Genomic DNA, 21,007 nt, shown 5'->3' on the forward strand with positions numbered 1-21,007 from the left:
CACCAATGTACCTAACCATAAACATCAATGTGTACCTAACCATAAACACCAATGTACCTAACCATAAACATCAATGTGTACCTAACCATAAACATCAATGTGTACCTAACCATAAACATCAATGTACCTAACCATAAACATCAATGTACCTAACCATAAACATCAATGTACCTAACCATAAACATCAATGTGTACCTCACCATAAACATCAATGTGTACCTAACTTTGGAACATCAATGCCTTTCTTAAAATCAATACACAAGTAGATCTTTTTAAACCTGCATATTTAGTTAATATAGCCTGCTAACCTGAATTTCTTTTAACTAGGAAAATTGTCACTTTTCTTGCGTTATGTGCAAGCAGTCAGGCTATATGCAGCAGTTTGGGCTGCCTTGCTCTTTGCGAACTGTGTGAAGACCATTTCTTCCTAACAAAGATCGTAATTAATTTGACAGAATTGTACATAATTATGACGTAACATTGAAGGTTGTGCAATGTAACAGCAATATTTAGACTTGGTTCTATATTTCACTGAAAGAATAAATAGCATTTTATTGATGACAATTTGAATGCACAGAGATACCGTGACGCAATCCTGAGGCCCATTCTCGTGGCATTCATTCGCCACCATCACCACGATAATGCACTGCCCCGTGTCGCAAGGATCTGTACACAATACCTGGAAACCGAAAATGTCCAAGTTCTTCCATGGCCTGCATACTCACCAGACACGTCACCCAATGAGAATGCTTGGGATGGTCTGGATCGATGTATACGACAGCGTGTTCCAGTTCCCGCCCATAACCAGCAACTTCTCACAGCCATTGAAGAGGATTGTGACAACATTACACAATTCTCTTCAATGGCTGTGCAAACAGCCTGATCAACTCTATGTGAAGGAGATGTGTCGTGCTGCATGAGGCAAATGGCAGTCACAACAGATACGGACTGGTTTTCTGATCCACACCCCTACCTTTTTTAAGGCATCTGTGACCAACAGATGCGCATTCTCAGTCATGTGAAATCCATAGATTAGGGCCTAATGAATTCATTTCAATTGACTGATTTCCTTATATGAAATGTAACTCAGTCAAATATTTTAAAAGTTGTAATCTTCAACGATTTCAAAATGTCTCATCAGCACGTCAGCTCAAACTAAGGTCTTGGAGACGAGGCATTAACTTTGATTAAATACTATTTTACAAACTATGTGAATCCAGGTGTATAAATAACAAGCATGCATGTAGGTCTCTTACCATGTAGACGTCAAACTCGTCCAGGCACCTGAAGGGGGACTCGGTGATCTCCCAGAGGGAGAGGATAAAACACACTGTAGAGAAGGATCTCTCTCCTCCAGACAGAGACCGCATGTCACTCATACTGTCGTTCTCACGGCCTGGCGGCTTCACCTGTACACACAGGCCCAGGAGGTTAGAGAGGACAGACAGACAACAGGACACATTGAGTTGGGGTTCACACCCGTAGCTTGAGTGTCTAGTTTGATCAGGTTGTTGTTATGTGGGTCCTGTTGTCTGTAAATACTGATGATTTAATGCAGTCTTAAACTCAGTCCTCTTGAATGCCAAACACATTCCTGTAAAAAGCTAAATAAATGAACTGAACAATTATTATGAAAATGTATTTGTCAAATTGATAATGTCGAATACAGATACTTTGTTTTATGTAAAAGCTAATGAGGCCATTTGAAAACTATGAGATTAGGCACACATACCGATGATAAACGCTTCACTGTTGTGATCAAAACATCATGGACCCGCAGCAATTCATCTTTATCAGGAAATTATTAAAGTATAACTTGCATCTCACAGAGAGGACCTAGGTACATAAAAGTCAAGAGTGTGGGAATATTCAACATACGGTATTCGACAATCAGTATTACTAGGGCGAGTCGTGTACCAAAAGGGACAATCAGTATTACTAGGCGAGTCGTGCTAAAAGGGACAAATCCAGTATTACTAGGGCGAGTCGTGTACTAAAAGGGACAGCCAGTATTACTAGGGCTAGTCGTGTACTAAAAGGGACAATCAGTACTAGGGCGAGTCGTGTACTAAAAGGGACAATCAGTATTACTAGGCGAGTCGTGTACTAAAAGGACAATCAGTATTACTAGGCGAGTCGTGTACTAAAAGGGACAATCAGCATTACTAGGGCGAAATGTGTACTAAAGGGACAATCAGCATTACTAGGGCGAGTTGTGTACTAAAAAGGGACAATCAGCATTACTAGGCGAGTCGTGTACCAAAAGGACAACCAGTATTACTAGGGCGAGTTGTGTACTAAAAGGGACAATCAGTATTACTAGGGCGAGTTGTGTACTAAAAGGGACAATCAGCATTACTAGGGCGAGTCGTGTACTAAAAGGGACAACCAGTATTACTAGGGCGAGTCGTGTACTAAAAGGGACAGCCAGTATTACTAGGGCGAGTAAGGTACTAAAAGGGACAATCGGTATTACTAGGGCGAGTTGTGTACTAAAAGGGACAATCGGTATTACTAGGGCCAGTCACTAAAAGGGACAACCAGTATTACTAGGAGCGAGTTGTGTACTAAAAAAGGACAATCAGTATTACTAGGGTGAGTCGTGTACTAAAAGGGACAATCAGTATTACTAGGGCGGAGTGTGTACTAAAAGGACAGTCGATGTTCTAAAAAAGCATGCTCAATGGAGATCATCCATTTGTACAGGCTTAAGCTTAATCTGTATCTGGGAAATGAGCCATAGAGTATTATTTTTGGGGTTTAGAGCCCGGTTTAAATAAATAACAACAGTCATGAGCAATTTTAAAGCGGAATTGTCCCTTTATGAAATGCGTCAAATGATCACGAATTACCTGCGCATTATTTTGTACCTGGTCTGCCTGTCGTGACATTATGTTGTCAAGACGATCTATGAACTTCTTCAGATCTCTCACTTGGTTTGATTTGTCCCTGTAGTTAGCCAGGGCCTCTGCATACTCTCTGGTGAGGAGAAAGATAGTTGAAGTCGGAAGTTTACATACTTACTTTGAGTAAATTAAAACTCGTTTTCAACCTCTCCACAAATGTATTTTTAAGAAACTATAGTTTTGGCAAGTCGGTTAGGACATCTACTTTGTGCATGACACAAGTAATTCTTCCAACAATTGTTGACAGACAGATAATTTCACTATAATTCACTGTATCACAATTGCAGTGGGTCAGAAGTTTACATACTCTAAGTTGACTGTGCCTTTAAACAGCTTGGACAAGTCCAGATAATGTCATGGCTTTAGAAGCTTCTGATTGACTCAAATTATGTCAATTAGCCTATTGGAGGTGTACCTGTTGATGTATTTCAAGGCCTACCTTCAAACTCAGTGCCTCTTAGCTTGACATCATGGGAAAATCAAAAGAAATCAGCAAAGACCTCAGAAAACAATTGAGACCTCCACAAGTCTGGTTCATCCTTGGGAGCAATTTCCAAATGCCTTGAAGGTACCACGTTCATCTGTACAAAAGTATAAACACCATGGGACCACGCAGCCATCATACACAGGAAGGAGACGCGTTTGTCTCCTAGAGATGAACGTACTTTGGTGCGAAAAGTGCAAATCAATCCCAGAACAACAGCAAATAACCGTGAGAAGATGCTGGAGGAAACAGGTACAAAATTATCTATATCCACAGTAAAACGAGTCCTATAACCTGAAAGGCCACTCAGCAAGGAAGAAGCCACTGCTCCAAATCCGCCATAGACTGCACATGGGGACAAAGATCTAACTTTTTGGAGAAATGTCCTCTGGTCTGATGAAACAGAAATAGAACTGTTTGTCCATAATGACCATCATTATGTTTGGAGGAAAAGATGGAGGCTTGCAAGCCGAAGAACACCATCCCAACCGTGAAGCACAGGGGTGGCAGCATCATGTTGTGGGGGTGCTTTGCTACAGGAGGGACTGGTCCACTTCACACAATAGATGAAATCATAAGGAAGGAAAATTATTATGGATATATTGAAGCAACATCAAGACATCAGTCAGGAAGTTAAAGCTTGGACGCAAATGGGTCTTCCAATGGACAATGACCCTAAGCATACTTCCACAGTTGTGGCAAAATGACTTAAGGACAACAAATTCAAGGTATTGGAGTGGCCATCACAAAGCCTCAATTCCATAGAAAATATGTGGGCAGAAATGAAGAAGGTGTGTGAGCAAGGAGGCAGACAAACTGACTCAGTTACACCAGCTCTGTCAGGAGGAATGGAACAAAATTCACCTAACTTATTGTGGGAAGCTTCTGGAAGGCTAAATTCAAACATTTGACCCAAGTTAAACAATTTAAAGGCCATGCTACCAAATACTAATTGAGTGTATGTAAACTTTGACCCATTGGGAATATGATGAAAGAAATAAAAGCTGAAATAAATCTCTACTACTATTTCACATTCTTAAAATAAAGTGGTGATCCTAACTGGGAATTTTTACTAGAATTAAATGTCATAAATTGTGAAAAGCTGAGTTTAAATGTATTTGGCCAAGGTATATGTAAACTTTCCACTTCAACTGTATATACAAAAGCCTTGAAAAGTAATATTTCCAAAATGCTTTGACACAGTAGGTATAGCATGTGGGAGCAGGCAGAAATGTCTTCTAACATCACAATCTCCATAACTCAGAACTAAAATCTTGCCTAATTTGGTGTTTACCTAATCTGTCCACGAGAGAGGAAACATTACAAGACGACAGACAGTTAAATGAGCAATGTTTTCTGAAATATTCATGCCGTTTGGATATGTACTGATGGAGCACCCTACCTAACCACCTGCTCGTGGTCTCCATGGCTACTCTCCTGAACGCTGATCTTCCTCCGTAACCTCGTGATCTCCACATCAATACTCCTGGCGCTGCGATCTACCTTTTGGCGCTCTGGGCTGATCTCTTTGGCTTTGGCCACAAATTCCTGTCAACAGTTTATAAACAGATTAACAACGGCCATTTACAGTATGTTCATTTCACCCCATTTGGCCCCATCATTGGTTTTTTATTTAGCAAAATAACATGCAGGATAACATGCAATAATTTAAATTCATCTTATATAATTCACCAATAAATATCCATATGGGTTGATTTGTGTTTTTTTGAGGTCGGTTCTGTTTTGGTTAGATTATTTGGGTTGAATGCTGTAACACAGAATAAAAACAACAAAAGTCCCATGATGATAGGGACTGTCCATTACTGCTTATTACTTATTAACCATCAGTTATTCACATTACTTTAATATCTCAGTTGTGTATATTAGGCTACATTTGTTTTATGACTATTATTTAATTCCAAGAATAATTTTATGACCGCTGGCTGAAGACCAGCTATCAATCACTTAGATAATGTATTTTCAGGTAGTGATATGCTAAGCAACTGCTCTCTAGAACTGCTCTCAGGATCCCCTCACAATCACGATAAGTCGCTAAAACAGCTGCTCTCTATATCACATCACGATGAGTCGCTAAGCAACAGCTGCTCTCTATATCACATCCACGATAAGTCGCTAAGCAACAGCTGCTCTCTATATCACATCACGATGAGTCGCTAAGCAACAGCTGCTCTCTATATTACATCACGATGAGTCGTAAGCAACAGCTGCTCTCTATATCACATCACGATGAGTCGCTAAGCAACAGCTGCTCTCTATGTCACCTCACGATCAAAATGCATCGCTAAGCTACAGCTGCTCTCTATATCACCTCACGATCACGATACGTCGCTAAGCAACAGCTACTCTTGATCCCCCTCACGATCACGATACGTCGCTAAGCAACAGCTACTCTCTATATCACCTCACGATTACAGTACGGAAAAATATACTATATGGAATTCAAATAATTGAACCGACGTTGGTTAATTAGTTGTTTAAAACATTTTGGTTAATCGCTCAGCACTAGGGTTAATTCTAACATTGGGACAAATATTATTGCTTACTGTGACCTCCTCTTCTTTCAGAGCCAGATCACTTCTCATAGCCTGCATGTTGTCCTGATGATCCTTGAGTTTCTTCTCTAAGATCTTCAGGGCTTCGTTCCAGTTTACTGCACTGTGCTTCAGCCTTACCCTGTTCCTCCTGATCAGTCAAGAACAAAACAATAACACACAAAGCACAACGTCATCACAAACAGTTCTGTGTTTGTACCCAATAACTCACGTTTCTTTAGGTACCATTTCAACTATTAAAGTTACTCTGGATAAATGTGTCTGTCAAGTGGCATTATTAAGCGCTGTCATCTTTACAGCATCAGGCATTCCAAACATGTCTACAGTACCTTCAGTGGCTCTGTCTCCTCGGCCAGCTGTTCTATCCTGTTCCTCACGTCAACATACTGGCAATCAACTTCCTTGGAAGTTCTCTCTTATGCTCCTCCAGCTCCTCCTTCGCTTCCTCCACAGTTTTCTTCTCACCGTCGATTCTCTGCTGGTTCTCTTGAGCCACTTCTTCCTGTAGCATTTGATAAAGTTAAACGTTTAAATTAAATGCACCGTGTTAACACTTCAATCAATCCCAACCAACATAGATCATCTCTACAGGAAATCATGGCATCATTTGGAATCGTGGATAAGTAAAAAATATATATATTTTTTTTACCAAAGTGCTGATGTCATCGGTCTGTTCCTCCTCAACATTCTCCCAGCTCGGTCACACCGGCCTTGACCTGATTCACTGTGGCCTGGATGCAAATATACAGGTAGACTGTTACACAGCATGCATGTCCTACATTACATAGGAGGTGTAACATATTCAACAACAGATCGCACCCTGCATTAATATACAGGACATGTGTCAATATCTTTCAGATACATCTACAGCGATGCTTACAACACCACCAGGCTTTTTCAGAGTAGTGATGGTGCAATGCATCGGACTGCTGTCAGTTCAATGTGTCAATGTTTTCATTGCATATGTCCCTATTCAAATTAACACTTGGGGAAGAAAACTGAGCAGTGACAAACACATTATAAACACAGTTCATCATATTACCAGAGTCTTTTTCAGAGTCATGATTGTGCTGTGTAGTTTGGCCTCCATGCGCTGGATGTCCTCATTGACTGAGCTCAGGTGAAGCTGAAACCGGGAGAGCTGGGCCTTGTAGTTCTCCAGCTCTGACTCCACCATGCTGAGCAATGACAAAGAACAATAAAACTACAAAATCAATACAATGCTCAAGGACAGTACCATGTCATGAGATGAAGGTGGCAGGTAGCCTGGCAGTTTAAGAGGCTTGCCAGTTCAAATCCTGGATCTGACTGGAAAAATCTGAGAGAGTGGGTGGGGGGGAGGGGGAACGTGAGCTGGCAACCGAAAGGTCCTTGATGCCATTGCCTGCTATTGTGCCCTTGAGCAAGGCACTTAACCTCCCAAAACAGCTGCTCCCCGGGCGCCCAGTGTGGCAGCCCCCATAACTCTCCAAACCCTATATATGTAAATATTAGTGAAGACACCATTTAGTCGACAGGTCGGTTGTAATAAATGAATTATGCCCCTTTTTGTATTTTTTTTTTTTACATGGTGCACAAGACACCTGTCTGATTCATGCCTGTCTCAGTGGACTGTTACATGGCGGTGGCCACAGGTATGGCACATTCCATCACTCTAAGACATGTGATAGTGAAATTGTGTATGGTTAAATCATGTCAAAAATAATGGTGGAACACTAACACATTTAATATAATTTAATAACAAATGCACATTCTACCGCGTTGTATATGGTCACTGTCCAAGGTTCTGAAACATGATAGTCAGCGTACTGTAGAATTGACACCTTCCTCTATGTTGCTATTGTGCAAAATAGCAAAATTACCCAGCAGATTGGGATTGTGAACAATGCTACGGAGGCAGCAGCAGAGATGAGGAAACAGCCCTTGCCTTAGCCTAAATATACAAGAAAATTGAGGCGGAGAGGAAACCAACAACTTAATTAGGTCTATAATCAATAGCCTAACAGTTAAATGAGCCTGGCTTTATAAAATCATCCGTATGTATGCATGTATGCATGTATGTATGTATGTATGTATGTATGTATGTATGTATGTATGTATGTATGTATGTATGTATGTATGTATGTATGTATGTATGTATGTATGTATGTATGTATGCATGCATGCATGTGTGAATGAATATACACACGCACAAACATATATATTTATTATACTAGATATTAGTGTATATATATATATACACATATATTATAGTGTGTATATATTATATGTGTATATATATATATATATGTGTGTGAATGAATATACACACGCACACACACACACACACACACACACACACACACACACACACACACACACACACACACACACACACACACACACACATATGTATATATATATATGTGTGTGTGTGTGTTTGTGCGTGTGTATATTCATTCACACACATATATATATATATATAATGACCCTAGTGTATGTATGTGTGTGTCTTTCGAGGGAAAAGGGTAAAAAACTAAAGTCAGATTTCCATTGGCCCTTGTGTGCAATTGACCAATAATGCGATCTTAATCTGGTACTTCCTGGTTAAATAAAATAAATAAAACAAATATTTACTGCTGATGTGTTTTCGAGCAAGGTACTTTATAAGAGCATACCACAACCATACCAAAATAAATGTAATAAGAGTCCTGATTAATAAAAGAGGTACTTGCTTTCTGTTTCCAGATCTCCCCGAGGTATTTGGCCATGCTGAAGTCTGGAGTGTAGTACCGGTTAGGGTACACCTGGTCTCCCTCCACAGTGAAGGCCTCACGACAGTTCCTCGGGGGTCGGCCTTGTTGCATCACTCTCCTGGCTGCATTCTTCTCCTGCAATCACAACCGGGACAAGAGACATTGGTAGCTGGGAACTTACTCATGTTATTTAATTGACATATTTCAATTTTATTTATTTAACCAGGTAGACTAGTTGAGATCACCTTTATTTAACCAGGTAGACTAGTTGAGATCACCTTTATTTAACCAGGTAGACTAGTTGCGATCACCTTTATTTAACCAGGTAGACTAGTTGAGATCACCTTTATTTAACCAGGTAGACTAGTTGAGATCACCTTTATTTAACCAGGTAGACTAGTTGAGATCACCTTTATTTAACCAGGTAGACTAGTTGAGATCACCTTTATTTAACCAGGTAGGCTAGTTGAGATCACCTTTATTTAACCAGGTAGACTAGTTGAGATCACCTTTATTTAACCAGGTAGACTAGTTGAGATCACCTTTATTTAACCAGGTAGACTAGTTGAGATCACCTTTTATTTAACCAGGTAGGCTAGTTGAGATCACCTTTATTTAACCAGGTAGACTAGTTGAGATCACCTTTATTTAACCAGGTAGACTAGTTGAGATCACCTTTATTTAACCAGGTAGACTAGTTGAGATCACCTTTATTTAACCAGGTAGACTAGTTGAGAACAAGTTCTCATTTACAAATGCTACCTGGCCAAGATAAAGCAAAGCAGTGTGACAAAAACAACAACACAGAGTTACACATGGAGTAAACAAACATACAATCAATAATACAGTAGAAATAATCTGTCTGTAAACACTTGTTGGAAGAATTACTTGTGTCATGCACAAAGTAGATGTCCTAACCGACTTGCCAAAACTATAGTTTGTTAACAAGAAATTTGTGGAGTGGTTGAAAAACAAGTTTTAATGACTCCAACATAAGTGTACGTAAACTTCTAACTTCAACTGTAGATGACAAAGTTACTTTAGAATTGTTATTAAATGAGATTACAATGATTTGAGATACGAAGACTTTATGAAACTGTTCCACGAAAATGTGCATATTGCCGGGGGCATGGGCAGACGCCGGGGCGACATGGGCAGACGCCGGGGGCGGGGCAGACGCCGCGACATGGGCAGAGGCCGGGGGCGACATGGGCAGACGCCGGGGCGACATGGGCAGACGCCGGGGGCGACATGGGCAGACGCCGGGGGCGACATGGGCAGACGCCGGGGCGACATGGGCAGACGCCGGGGGCGACATGGGCAGAGGCCGGGGGCGACATGGGCAGAGGCCGGGGCGACATGGGCAGAGGCCGGGGGGGCGAGAGGCCGGGGGCGATGGGCAGAGGCCGGGGGCGACATGGGCAGAGGCCGGGGCGACATGGGCAGAGGCCGGGGGCGACATGGGCAGAGGCCGGGGGCGACATGGGCAGACGCCGGGCGACATGGGCAGACGCCGGGGGCGACATGGGCAGACGCCGGGGCGATGGGCAGACGCCGGGGGCGACATGGGCAGACGCCGGGGGCGACATGGGCAGACGCCGGGGGCGACATGGGCAGACGCCGGGGGCGACATGGGCAGACGCCGGGGGCGACATGGGCAGACGCCGGGGGCGACATGGGCAGAGGCCGGGGGCGACATGGGCAGAGGCCGGGGGCGACATGGGCAGAGGCCGGGGGCGACATGGGCAGAGGCCGGGGGCGACATGGGCAGAGGCCGGGGCGACATGGGCAGAGGCCGGGGCGACATGGGCAGAGGCCGGGGCGACATGGGCAGAGGCCGGGGGCGACATGGGCAGACGCCGGGGGCGACATGGGCAGACGCCGGGACATGGGCAGACGCCGGGGGCGATGGGCAGAGGACCGGGGGCGACAGAGGCCGGGGGCGACATGGGCAGAGGCCGGGGAGGCGAGGCATGGGCAGACATGGCCGGGGGCGACATGGGCAGAGGCCGACGCCGGGGGCGACATGGGCAGACGCCGGGGGCGACATGGGCAGACGCCGGGGGCGACATGGGCAGACGCCGGGGCGACATGGGCAGACGCCGGGGCGACATGGGCAGACGCCGGGGCGACATGGGCAGACGCCGGGGGCGACATGGGCAGAGGCCGGGGGCGACATGGGCAGACGCCGGGGCGACATGGGCAGAGGCCGGGGCGACATGGGCAGACGCCGGGGGCGACATGGGCAGAGGCCGGGGCGACATGGGCAGACGCCGCGACATGGGCAGACGCCGGGGGCGACATGGGCAGACGCCGCGCCGGGGCGACATGGGCAGACGCCGGGGGCGACATGGGCAGACGCCGGGGGCGACATGGGCAGACGCCGGGGGCGACATGGGCAGACGCCGGCGACATGGGCAGACGCCGGGGGCGGGCAGACGCCGGGGCGACATGGGCAGACGCCGGCGACATGGGCAGACGCCGGGGGCGATGGGCAGACGCCGGGGCGACATGGGCAGACGCCGGGGCGACATGGGCAGAGGCCGGGGCGACATGGGCAGACGGCCGGGGCGACATGGGCAGACGCCGGGGCGACATGGGCAGACGCCGGGGGCGACATGGGCAGACGCCGGGGCGACATGGGCAGACGCCGAGGGCGACATGGGCAGACAGACGCCGGGGCTACATGGGCAGACGCCGAGGGCGACATGGGCAGACGCAGAGGCGGGGGCGACATGGGCAGACGCCGGGGGCGACATGGGCAGACGCCGGGGCGACATGGGCAGACGCCGCCGGGCAGAGGGGGGCGACATGGGCAGACGCCGGGGCGACATGGGCAGAGGCCGGGGCGACATGGGCAGACGCCGGGGGCGACATGGGCAGACGCCGGGGGCGACATGGGCAGACGCCGGCGACATGGGCAGACGCCGGGGCGACATGGGCAGACGCCGGGGCGACATGGGCAGACGCCGGGGCGACATGGGCAGACGCCGGGGGCGACATGGGCAGACGCCGGGGGCGACATGGGCAGACGCGGGGCGACATGGGCAGACGCCGGGGGCGACATGGGCAGACGCCGGGGCGACATGGGCAGACGCCGGGGCGACATGGGCAGAGGCCGGGGCGGCATGGGCAGACGCGGGGGGCGACATGGGCAGACGCCGGCGGGGCGACGCATGGGCAGACGCCGGGGGCGATGGGTGACGCCGGGGGCGCGACATGGGCAGACGCCGGGGGCGACATGGGCAGAGCCGGGGGCGACATGGGCAGAGGCCGGGGCGACATGGGCAGAGGCCGGGGCGACATGGGCAGACGCCGGGGGCGACATGGGCAGACGCCGGGGGCGACATGGGCAGACGCCGAGGGCGACATGGGCAGAGGCGAGGGCGACATGGGCAGACGCCGGGGCGACATGGGCAGACGCCGGGGCGACATGGGCAGACGCCGGGGCGACATGGGCAGACGCCGGGGCGACATGGGCAGACGCGAGGGCGGGGGCAGACGCCGGCGACCCGGGCAGACGCCGGGGGCGACATGGGCAGACGCCGGGGGCGACATGGGCAGACGCCGGGGGCGACATGGGCAGACGCCGGGGGCGACATGGGCAGACGCCGGGGGCGACATGGGCAGACGCCGGGGGCGACATGGGCAGACGCCGGGGGCGACATGGGCAGACGCCGGGGGCGACATGGGCAGACGCCGGGGCGACATGGGCAGACATGGGCAGACGCCGGGGCGACATGGGCAGACGCCGGGGCGACATGGGCAGACGCCGGGGGCGACATGGGCAGACGCCGGGGGCGACATGGGCAGACGCCGGGGCGACATGGGCAGACGCCGGGGCGACATGGGCAGACGCCGGGGGGCGACATGGGCAGACGCCGGGGGCGTATGGGCAGACGCCGGGGGCGCATGGGCAGACGCCGGGGGCGGGCATGGGCAGACGCCGGGGGCGACATGGGCAGACGCCGGGGGCAGACGCGGGGCAGACGCCGGGGGCGACATGGGAAGACGCCGGGGGCGACATGGGCAGACGCCGGGGCGACATGGGAAGACACCGAGGGCGACATGGGAAGACACCGAGGGCGACATGGGCAGACATGGGCAGACGCCGAGGGCGACATGGGCAGACGCCGAGGGCGACATGGGCAGACATGGGCAGACGCCGGGGGCGAACTGGGCAGACGCCGGGGGCGAACTGGGCAGACGCCGGGGCGACATGACGCCGGGGCGAGGGCAGACGCCGGGGCGGCATGGGCAGACGCCGGGGCGACATGGGCAGACGCCGGGGGCGACATGGGCAGACGCCGACGCCGGAGGCGACATGGGAAGACGCCGGGGGCGACATGGGAAGACGCCGGGGCGACATGGGCAGACGCCGGGGCGACATGGGCAGACGCCGGGGCGAGCGGCAGACGCCGGGGGCGACATGGGCAGACGCCGGGGGCGACATGGGCAGACGCCGGGGGCGACATGGGCAGACGCCGGGGGCGACATGGGCAGACGCCGGGGGCGACATGGGCAGACGCCGAGAGCGACATGGGCAGACGCCGAGAGCGACATGGGCAGACACCGAGGGCGACATGGGCAGACACAGAGGGCGACATGGGCAGACATGGGCAGACACCGAGGGCGACATGGGCAGACATGGGCAGACGCCGAGGGCGACATGGGCAGAGGCCGGGGGCGAACTGGGCAGACGCCGGGGGTGACATGGGCAGACGCCGGGGGGCGACATGGGCAGACGCCGGGGGCGGGCATGGGCAGACACCGGGGGCGACAGGGCAGACACCGACCTGGGCAGACACCGAGGGCGACATGGGCAGACATGGGCAGACACCGAGGGCGACATGGGCAGACATGGGCAGACGCCGAGGGCGACATGGGCAGACGCCGGGGGCGAACTGGGCAGACGCCGGGGCGAACTGGGCAGACGCCGGGGCGACATGGGCAGACGCCGGGGCGACATGGGCAGACGCCGGGGGCGACATGGGCAGACGCCGGGGCGAACTGGGCTAACGCCGGCGAACTGGGCTAACGCCGGGCGACATGGGCTAACGCCGGGGCGGGGCAGACGCCGGGGCGACATGGGCAGACGCCGAGGGCGACATGGGCAGACGCCGGGGGCGACATGGGCAGACGCAGAGGGCGACATGGCCAGACGCCGGGGGCGGCATCTTGCCAGGGCGCCCGCAACAAAATATTTGAAATGGTGACATTTGCGCGATCGGTTTTCTATTACACTTGCACGTCACGTCAATGATATCATGTCACCGTGTGGGACTGTGGGTCAATTAACCTTGTCGGAGTTGGGTAGGTTGACCTCCGGTTTACCCACTGGAAGCCCGAGGTCGGGGGAGCAGGGGAATCAATCAAATAGCACACTAACTTTGTACAGTACTAATTCAATTAGTAAAATCAGGCACACAGCGAAATGCTACCAAATAAACCACAATTCATTCATAATGTGAATTTATAGTTTCACATACATATTGCTGCATTGTTTTCTGGTTTGTGCAAAATCATTAAGAATAATATAAAACCAGTCTGCACACCACCCAGGTGATTCGGTTTAGTCTTGACCCCTGGTTGACAGTGTTGGGGGATGGGTAATGTAGTCTTGACCCCTGGTTGACAGTGTTGGGGGATGGGTAATGTAGTCTTGACCCCTGGTTGACAGTGTTGGGGGATGGGTAATGTAGTCTTGACTCTGGTTGACAGTGTTGGGGGATGGGTAATGTAGTCTTGACTCTTGGTTGACAGTGTTGGGGACGGGTAATGTAGTCTTGACTCTTGGTTGACAGTGTTGGGGGACGGGTAATGTAGTCTTGACTCTTGGTTGACAGTGTTGGGGGACGGGTAATGTAGTCTTGACTCTTGGTTGACAGTGTTGGGGGATGGGTAATGTAGTCTTGACTCTTGGTTGACAGTGTTGGGGGATGGGTAATGTAGTCTTGACTCTTGGTTGACAGTGTTGGGGATGGGTAATGTAGTCTTGACTCTTGGTTGACAGTGTTGGGGGATGGGTAATGTAGTCTTGACCCCTGGTTGACAGTGTTGGGGGATGGGTAATGTAGTCTTGACCCCTGGTTGACAGTGTTGGGGGATGGGTAATGTAGTCTTGACTCTTGGTTGACAGTGTTGGGGGATGGGTAATGTAGTCTTGACCCCTGGTTGACAGTGTTGGGGGATGGGTAATGTAGTCCTGACCCCTGGTTGACAGTGTTGGGGGATGGGTAATGTAGTCTTGACTCTTGGTTGACAGTGTTGGGGATGGGTAATGTAGTCTTGACTCTTGGTTGACAGTGTTGGGGATGGGTAATGTAGTCTTGACTCTTGGTTGACAGTGTTGTGGGATGGGTAATGTAGTCTTGACCTGGTTGACAGTGTTGGGGGATGGGTAATGTAGTCTTGACCTGGTTGACAGTGTTGGGGGATGGGTAATGTAGTCTTGACCTGGTTGACAGTGTTGGGGGATGGGTAATGTAGTCTTGACCTGGTTGACAGTGTTGGGGGATGGGTAATGTAGTCTTGACTCTTGGTTGACAGTGTTGTGGGATGGGTAATGTAGTCTTGACCTGGTTGACAGTGTTGGGGGATGGGTAATGTAGTCTTGACCTGGTTGACAGTGTTGGGGGATGGGTAATGTAGTCTTGACCTGGTTGACAGTGTTGGGGGATGGGTAATGTAGTCTTGACCTGGTTGACAGTGTTGGGGGATGGGTAATGTATTGATGCTCGAGTGCCAAATCAACACAAATGGATAAGAAAAGGTCTAAGACATCAGGTGCCCAGTTTAGGAAAATGAGGAAAGAAGAGAAACACACAAAAGATAAAGGGGCACTTCTGAAATAGTTTGGAACACCCTCTGGCACTGGCCAGGATGAGGAGCCATCCACCTCCTCAGCCACACTGGCCTCTTCACAGATCACCTCGAGCCTCAGGACTGGGAGCCATCCACCTCCTCAGCCACACTGGCCTCTTCACAGATCACCTCGGAGCCTCAGGACTGGGAGCCATCCACCTCCTCAGCCACACTGGCCTCTTCACAGATCACCTCGGAGCCTCAGGACTGGGAGCCATCCACCTCCTCAGCCACACTGGCCTCTTCAGAAAAAATATTGGAGCCTCAGGACTGGGAGCCATCCACCTCCTCAGCCACACTGGCCTCTTCACAGATCACCTCGGAGCCTCAGGACTGGGAGCCATCCACCTCCTCAGCCACACTGGCCTCTTCACAGATCACCTCGGAGCCTCAGGACTGGGAGCCATCCACCTCCTCAGCCACACTGGCCTCTTCAGAAAAATATTGGAGCCTCAGGACTGGGAGCCATCCACCTCCTCAGCCACACTGGCCTCTTCACAAATAATATTGGAGCCTCAGGATGAGGAGTCATCCACAGGATGAGGAGTCATCCACAGGATGAGGAGTCATCCACCAAGCCAGACTCCTGGAAATGAATCCAAGAGCTCTATTTGTGCCATGTGGGGCTCACACATTGAACCTGGTTGTGGCCGATGCTAAGCTAAAAGTTATGTCGATAACACAGGTAACTTTGGCACCCTCACAAACTGTACACCTTGTTCTCGGCCTCCACACAGCGATGGGCCATCCTGAAAAAAACATGTGACATCACTTTGAAGATGTGGACTGAGACAGAGTGGGAGAGTAAAGTTAAGAGTGCCGAGCCACTGAGGTATCAGGCAGCAGCAGTGACAGAGGCACTGAGGTATCAGGCAGCAGCAGGGAGAGAGGGACTGAGGTATCAGACAGCAGCAGTGAGAGAGGCACTGAGGTATCAGGCAGCAGCAGTGAGAGAGGCACTGAGGTATCAGGCAGCAGCAGGGAGAGAGCCACTGAGGTATCAGGCAGCAGCAGGGAGAGAGCCACTGAGGTATCAGGCAGCAGCAGGGAGAGAGGCACTGAGGTATCAGACAGCAGCAGTGAGAGAGGCACTGAGGTATCAGGCAGCAGCAGTGAGAGAGGCACTGAGGTATCAGGCAGCAGCAGGGAGAGAGCCACTGAGGTATCAGGCAGCAGCAGGGAGAGAGCCACTGAGGTATCAGGCAGCAGCAGGGAGAGAGGCACTGAGGTATCAGGCAGCAGCAGTGAGAGGTACTGAGGCATCAGGCAGCAGCAGGAGAGAGGCACTGAGGTATCAGACAGCAGCAGTGAGAGAGGTACTGAGGTATCAGGCAGCAGCAGGGAGAGAGGCACTGAGGCATCAGACAGCAGCAGTGAGAGAGGTACTGAGGTATCAGGCAGCAGCAGTGAGAGAGCCACTGAGGTATCAGGCAGCAGCAGGGAGAGAGGCACTGAGGTATCAGGCAGCAGCAGTGAGAGAGCCACTGAGGTATCAGACAGCAGCAGGGAGAGAGCCACTGAGGGTATCAGGCAGCAGCAGTGAGAGAGCCACTGAGGTATCAGGCAGCAGCAGTGAGAGAGCCACTGAGGTATCAGACAGCAGCAGGGAGAGAGCCACTGAGGTATCAGGCAGCAGCAGGGAGAGAGCCACTGAGGTATCAGGCAGCAGAGGTGAGAGAGCCACTGAGGTATCAGGCAGCAGAGGTGAGAGAGCCACTGAGGTATCAGGCAGCAGCAGTGAGAGAGGCACTGAGGTATCAGGCAGCAGCAGGGAGAGGCACTGAGGTATCAGGCAGCAGCAGGGAGAGAGCCACTGAGGTATCAGGCAGCAGCAGGGAGAGAGCCACTGAGGTATCAGGCAGCAGCAGGGAGAGAGGCACTGAGGTATCAGGCAGCAGCAGTGAGAGAGGTACTGAGGTATCAGGCAGCAGCAGGGAGAGAGCACTGAGGTATCAGACAGCAGCAGTGAGAGAGGTACTGAGGTATCAGGCAGCAGCAGTGAGAGAGCCACTGAGGTATCAGGCAGCGCAGGGAGAGAGGCACTGAGGTATCAGGCAGCAGCAGTGAGAGAGCCACTGAGGTATCAGACAGCAGCAGGGAGAGAGCCACTGAGGTATCAGGCAGCAGCAGGGAGAGAGCCACTGAGGTATCAGGCAGCAGAGGTGAGAGCCACTGAGGTATCAGGCAGCAGAGGTGAGAGAGCCACTGAGGTATCAGGCAGCAGCAGTGAGAGAGCCACTGAGGTATCAGGCAGCAGCAGGGAGAGAGCCACTGAGGTATCAGACAGCAGCAGGGAGAGAGCCACTGAGGTATCAGGCAGCAGAGGTGAGAGAGCCACTGAGGTATCAGGCAGCAGAGGTGAGAGAGCCACTGAGGTATCAGGCAGCAGCAGGGAGAGAGCCACTGAGGTATCAGGCAGCAGAGGTGAGAGAGCCACTGAGGTATCAGGCAGCAGCAGTGAGAGAGCCACTGAGGTATCAGGCAGCAGCAGTGAGAGAGGCACTGAGGTATCAGACAGCAGCAGGGAGAGAGGCACTGAGGTATCAGGCAGCAGCAGGGAGAGAGCACTGAGGTATCAGGCAGCAGCAGGGAGAGAGGCACTGAGGTATCAGGCAGCAGCAGGAGAGAGGCACAGAGGTATCAGACAGCAGCAGGGAGAGAGCCACTGAGGTATCAGGCAGCAGCAGGGAGAGAGGCACAGAGGTATCAGGCAGCAGCAGTGAGAGAGGGCACAGAGGTATCAGGCAGCAGCAGTGAGAGAGGCACTGAGGTATCAGGCAGCAGCAGGGAGAGAGGCACTGAGGTATCAGGCAGGAGAGAGGTACCTGAGGTATCCAGGCAGCAACAGGGAGAAGAGGTACTGAGGTATCAGGCAGCAGCAGTGAGAGAGGCACTGATTGAGGTGTGGGGTCAAACCAAAGACCCTGTGATAAAGATTGAGGCCCAGTCCTTGTCAGAGGAGGTGGGATCATACCGCTTCAGCATCTGTACAGTGGTGTGGTATGACATCTTGAGCCAGATACAACATGTGAGCAAGCTGATACAGTCTCCCAGTATGCATGTGGATGTTGCAGTCAGTCTTCTCAGAAAGACAGAGAGAGGTCTCAGCAACTACATGGCAACAGGCTTTATGACTGCACAAACATCAGCCAAGGATATTTGCGAGGTTATGAATGTAGAGGACGTTCTATGACAAAAAGGCTGAGGTCCTTTTCATACGAATCATTTGATGAGCCTTTGAGTGATGCCCTGAAGAAGCTGGTGGTGACATTTTTCAATGTCGTTGTTGATGCTGCAACCTCAGCCCTTCAGGAAAGATTTTCCACACTGGAAAATGTGGGAGAGAAGTTTGGAGTGCTGTCAACGTTCCTAAGTCTCTCAAATGAGGAGCTGACAGAACAATGAGAGGCCCTTGGTATGACACTGCACTATAAAGAACACTCAGACTTTGATGGCAGAGAGCTTGCACAGGAACTGAAGAACTAGCCTGACTTGCATCAAGGAAGGCAAGAAAAGCCAGGGTTTAGACGGCAGTTGTGCAATTTAGTTTGTGCGTTTCTTGTTTGAAGTGCAGTAGTGTAATAATCAGGTTCTCTTCTTTATAAGTGTGTTATTCTAGTTGTGCATTTGTGTGATGTCGGATGTGTTTGCAATAGGGTAATAGTGTAATAATTAAATTCTCTTTTTTATTTGAATTTATATGCTACAATTTGTTTCTATTGGTCTTTGCTACTTTTTGATATTTTTAAATCTTGTTTTTGTATATATTTATATAGTTTTAAGAGGGGTTTCGCCCAGGGAGCCATGATGATCTGGCGTCTGTTGCCTTTAGAGAAGTAGCGTGACATCAGATCCTGGAGGACGGCCTCGTCCTTGTAGTTGTCTCAGCAGAAGATCTTCATGAAGCTCCTCAAGCAGCTCTCCACTGCTACAGCTAAGGCAGGGTCCTTCACCCAGGGAGCCATACAAGCTACAACCACCACTGGCTCCCAGCTGTTGTTTCTATCTTCCAATTTACCTTTGTCGTATCGTGCCTCAATGCAAACTCCTTCAAACAAACCGTTTGTTGGACTGCACATTCAACTAGGAGCTTAAATCAGGGAAGAAACTAACCTTGATTATGAGAATGGATTCTATGCCTCTCATGTCGATGAGACAGTTTGCGATGACTGGGTTGGCTATGCTCAGAGAGTCCAGTACTGAGGGGTAGTCTGGGTGATCGACTCCACTGAAACACAACCAAATACAAAACCAAATTAGCTTTACTGACAACAACAACAAAAAGTATAGATACAGTTTGTTATGAACATCTAACAAAACAACTTGGTAACAATGAGACAATGTATTCATAAGTCCATACAGTTTCACTCTAATAATATCTGTAACTAAATATGGTCAAGGATCAAATACGGTCCATAGTAGCTACCGGTATTCAACAACAAAACAATTGGGACATTACCACATAATGGCACCTTGTTCCCTACATAGTGCACAACTATTGACAATGTAGGGAATATGTTGCCATTTCAGATGGAGCGATTGTGTCTCACCGTCCTTGAACCTTGTAGACGGAGCCAGAGAAGGGGCTGACAATGATCTGGGGTCTGTTGCCTTTAGAGAAGTAGCGTGACATCAGATCCTGGAGGACGGCCTCGTCCTTGTAGTTGTCACAGCAGAAGGTCTTCATGAAGCTCCTCAAGCAGCTCTCCACTGCTACAGCTAAGGCAGGGTCCTTCAGGTTTATACATGCCCCTGATGGGAAACCATGGATGGATGGATGGATGGATGGATGAACGGAAAGAAAAACAGATTCATTAATGTTAAGTACATCTTTCTGAGGTTTCCCCACCGGGGGTAATTAGGAAGACTGTTGCACATGACCGTGCCATTCGGCCAGATCACTGTATGATTGGGCTACACTAAACCAAAGAAGGTTGAGAACCACTGACCTATAGGGCCAAGAGGTTTCTTGGTAAAACGTCCTTGGATGTAAGCCTTGTCGATGTTGTCTAGCAGGTCAGGCATGTTATCTCCAAAGCGCTTCAGTTTGTTGGATCTACTGGCCAGGAGCTGGTTCTTCCTCTTCAGCTTGGCTTCCATCGACACCTGAATATTCTTCTCTTCCAACCTAGAGCATTCAATCAACACATGAGCAATACAGAAGTTTGAGTACTCACACTAAAAGAAGAACGTGAGAGCAAACTAACATTGAGTGGCTGCTGCCAACACACTGACTCAACTCCAGCCACTTTAATAATGGGAATTGATGGGAAATTATGTAAAATATATCACTAGCCACTTTAAACAATGCTACCTAATATAATGTTTACATATTGTACTCTATATCATCTACTGCATCTTTATGTAATACATGTATCACTAGCCACTTTAACTATGCCACTTTGTTTACATACTCATCTCATATGTATATACTGTACTCGATAC

At 50.2% G+C, this 21,007-nt stretch overlaps 1 protein-coding gene across 1 annotated transcript in view; it reads right to left on the reverse strand.

The window, feature by feature from the left end:
- Nucleotides 1-6,643: 6,643 nt before the first annotated feature.
- LOC124046963 (structural maintenance of chromosomes protein 6-like) overlaps nucleotides 6,644-21,007 on the reverse strand; it is a 49,654-nt gene continuing 35,290 nt past the window's right edge. The window contains exons 14-15 of the mRNA XM_046367711.1: nucleotides 7,006-7,141; nucleotides 6,644-6,694 (exon numbers count right to left, since the gene is read on the reverse strand). Of these exons, the coding sequence (XP_046223667.1) occupies nucleotides 6,644-6,694; nucleotides 7,006-7,141 (187 nt within the window). The remainder of the gene's footprint in view (nucleotides 6,695-7,005; nucleotides 7,142-21,007) is intronic.

The sequence above is a fragment of the Oncorhynchus gorbuscha genome, linkage group LG10, assembly GCF_021184085.1.
Source record: "Oncorhynchus gorbuscha isolate QuinsamMale2020 ecotype Even-year linkage group LG10, OgorEven_v1.0, whole genome shotgun sequence".
Classification (NCBI taxonomy): domain Eukaryota; kingdom Metazoa; phylum Chordata; class Actinopteri; order Salmoniformes; family Salmonidae; genus Oncorhynchus; species Oncorhynchus gorbuscha.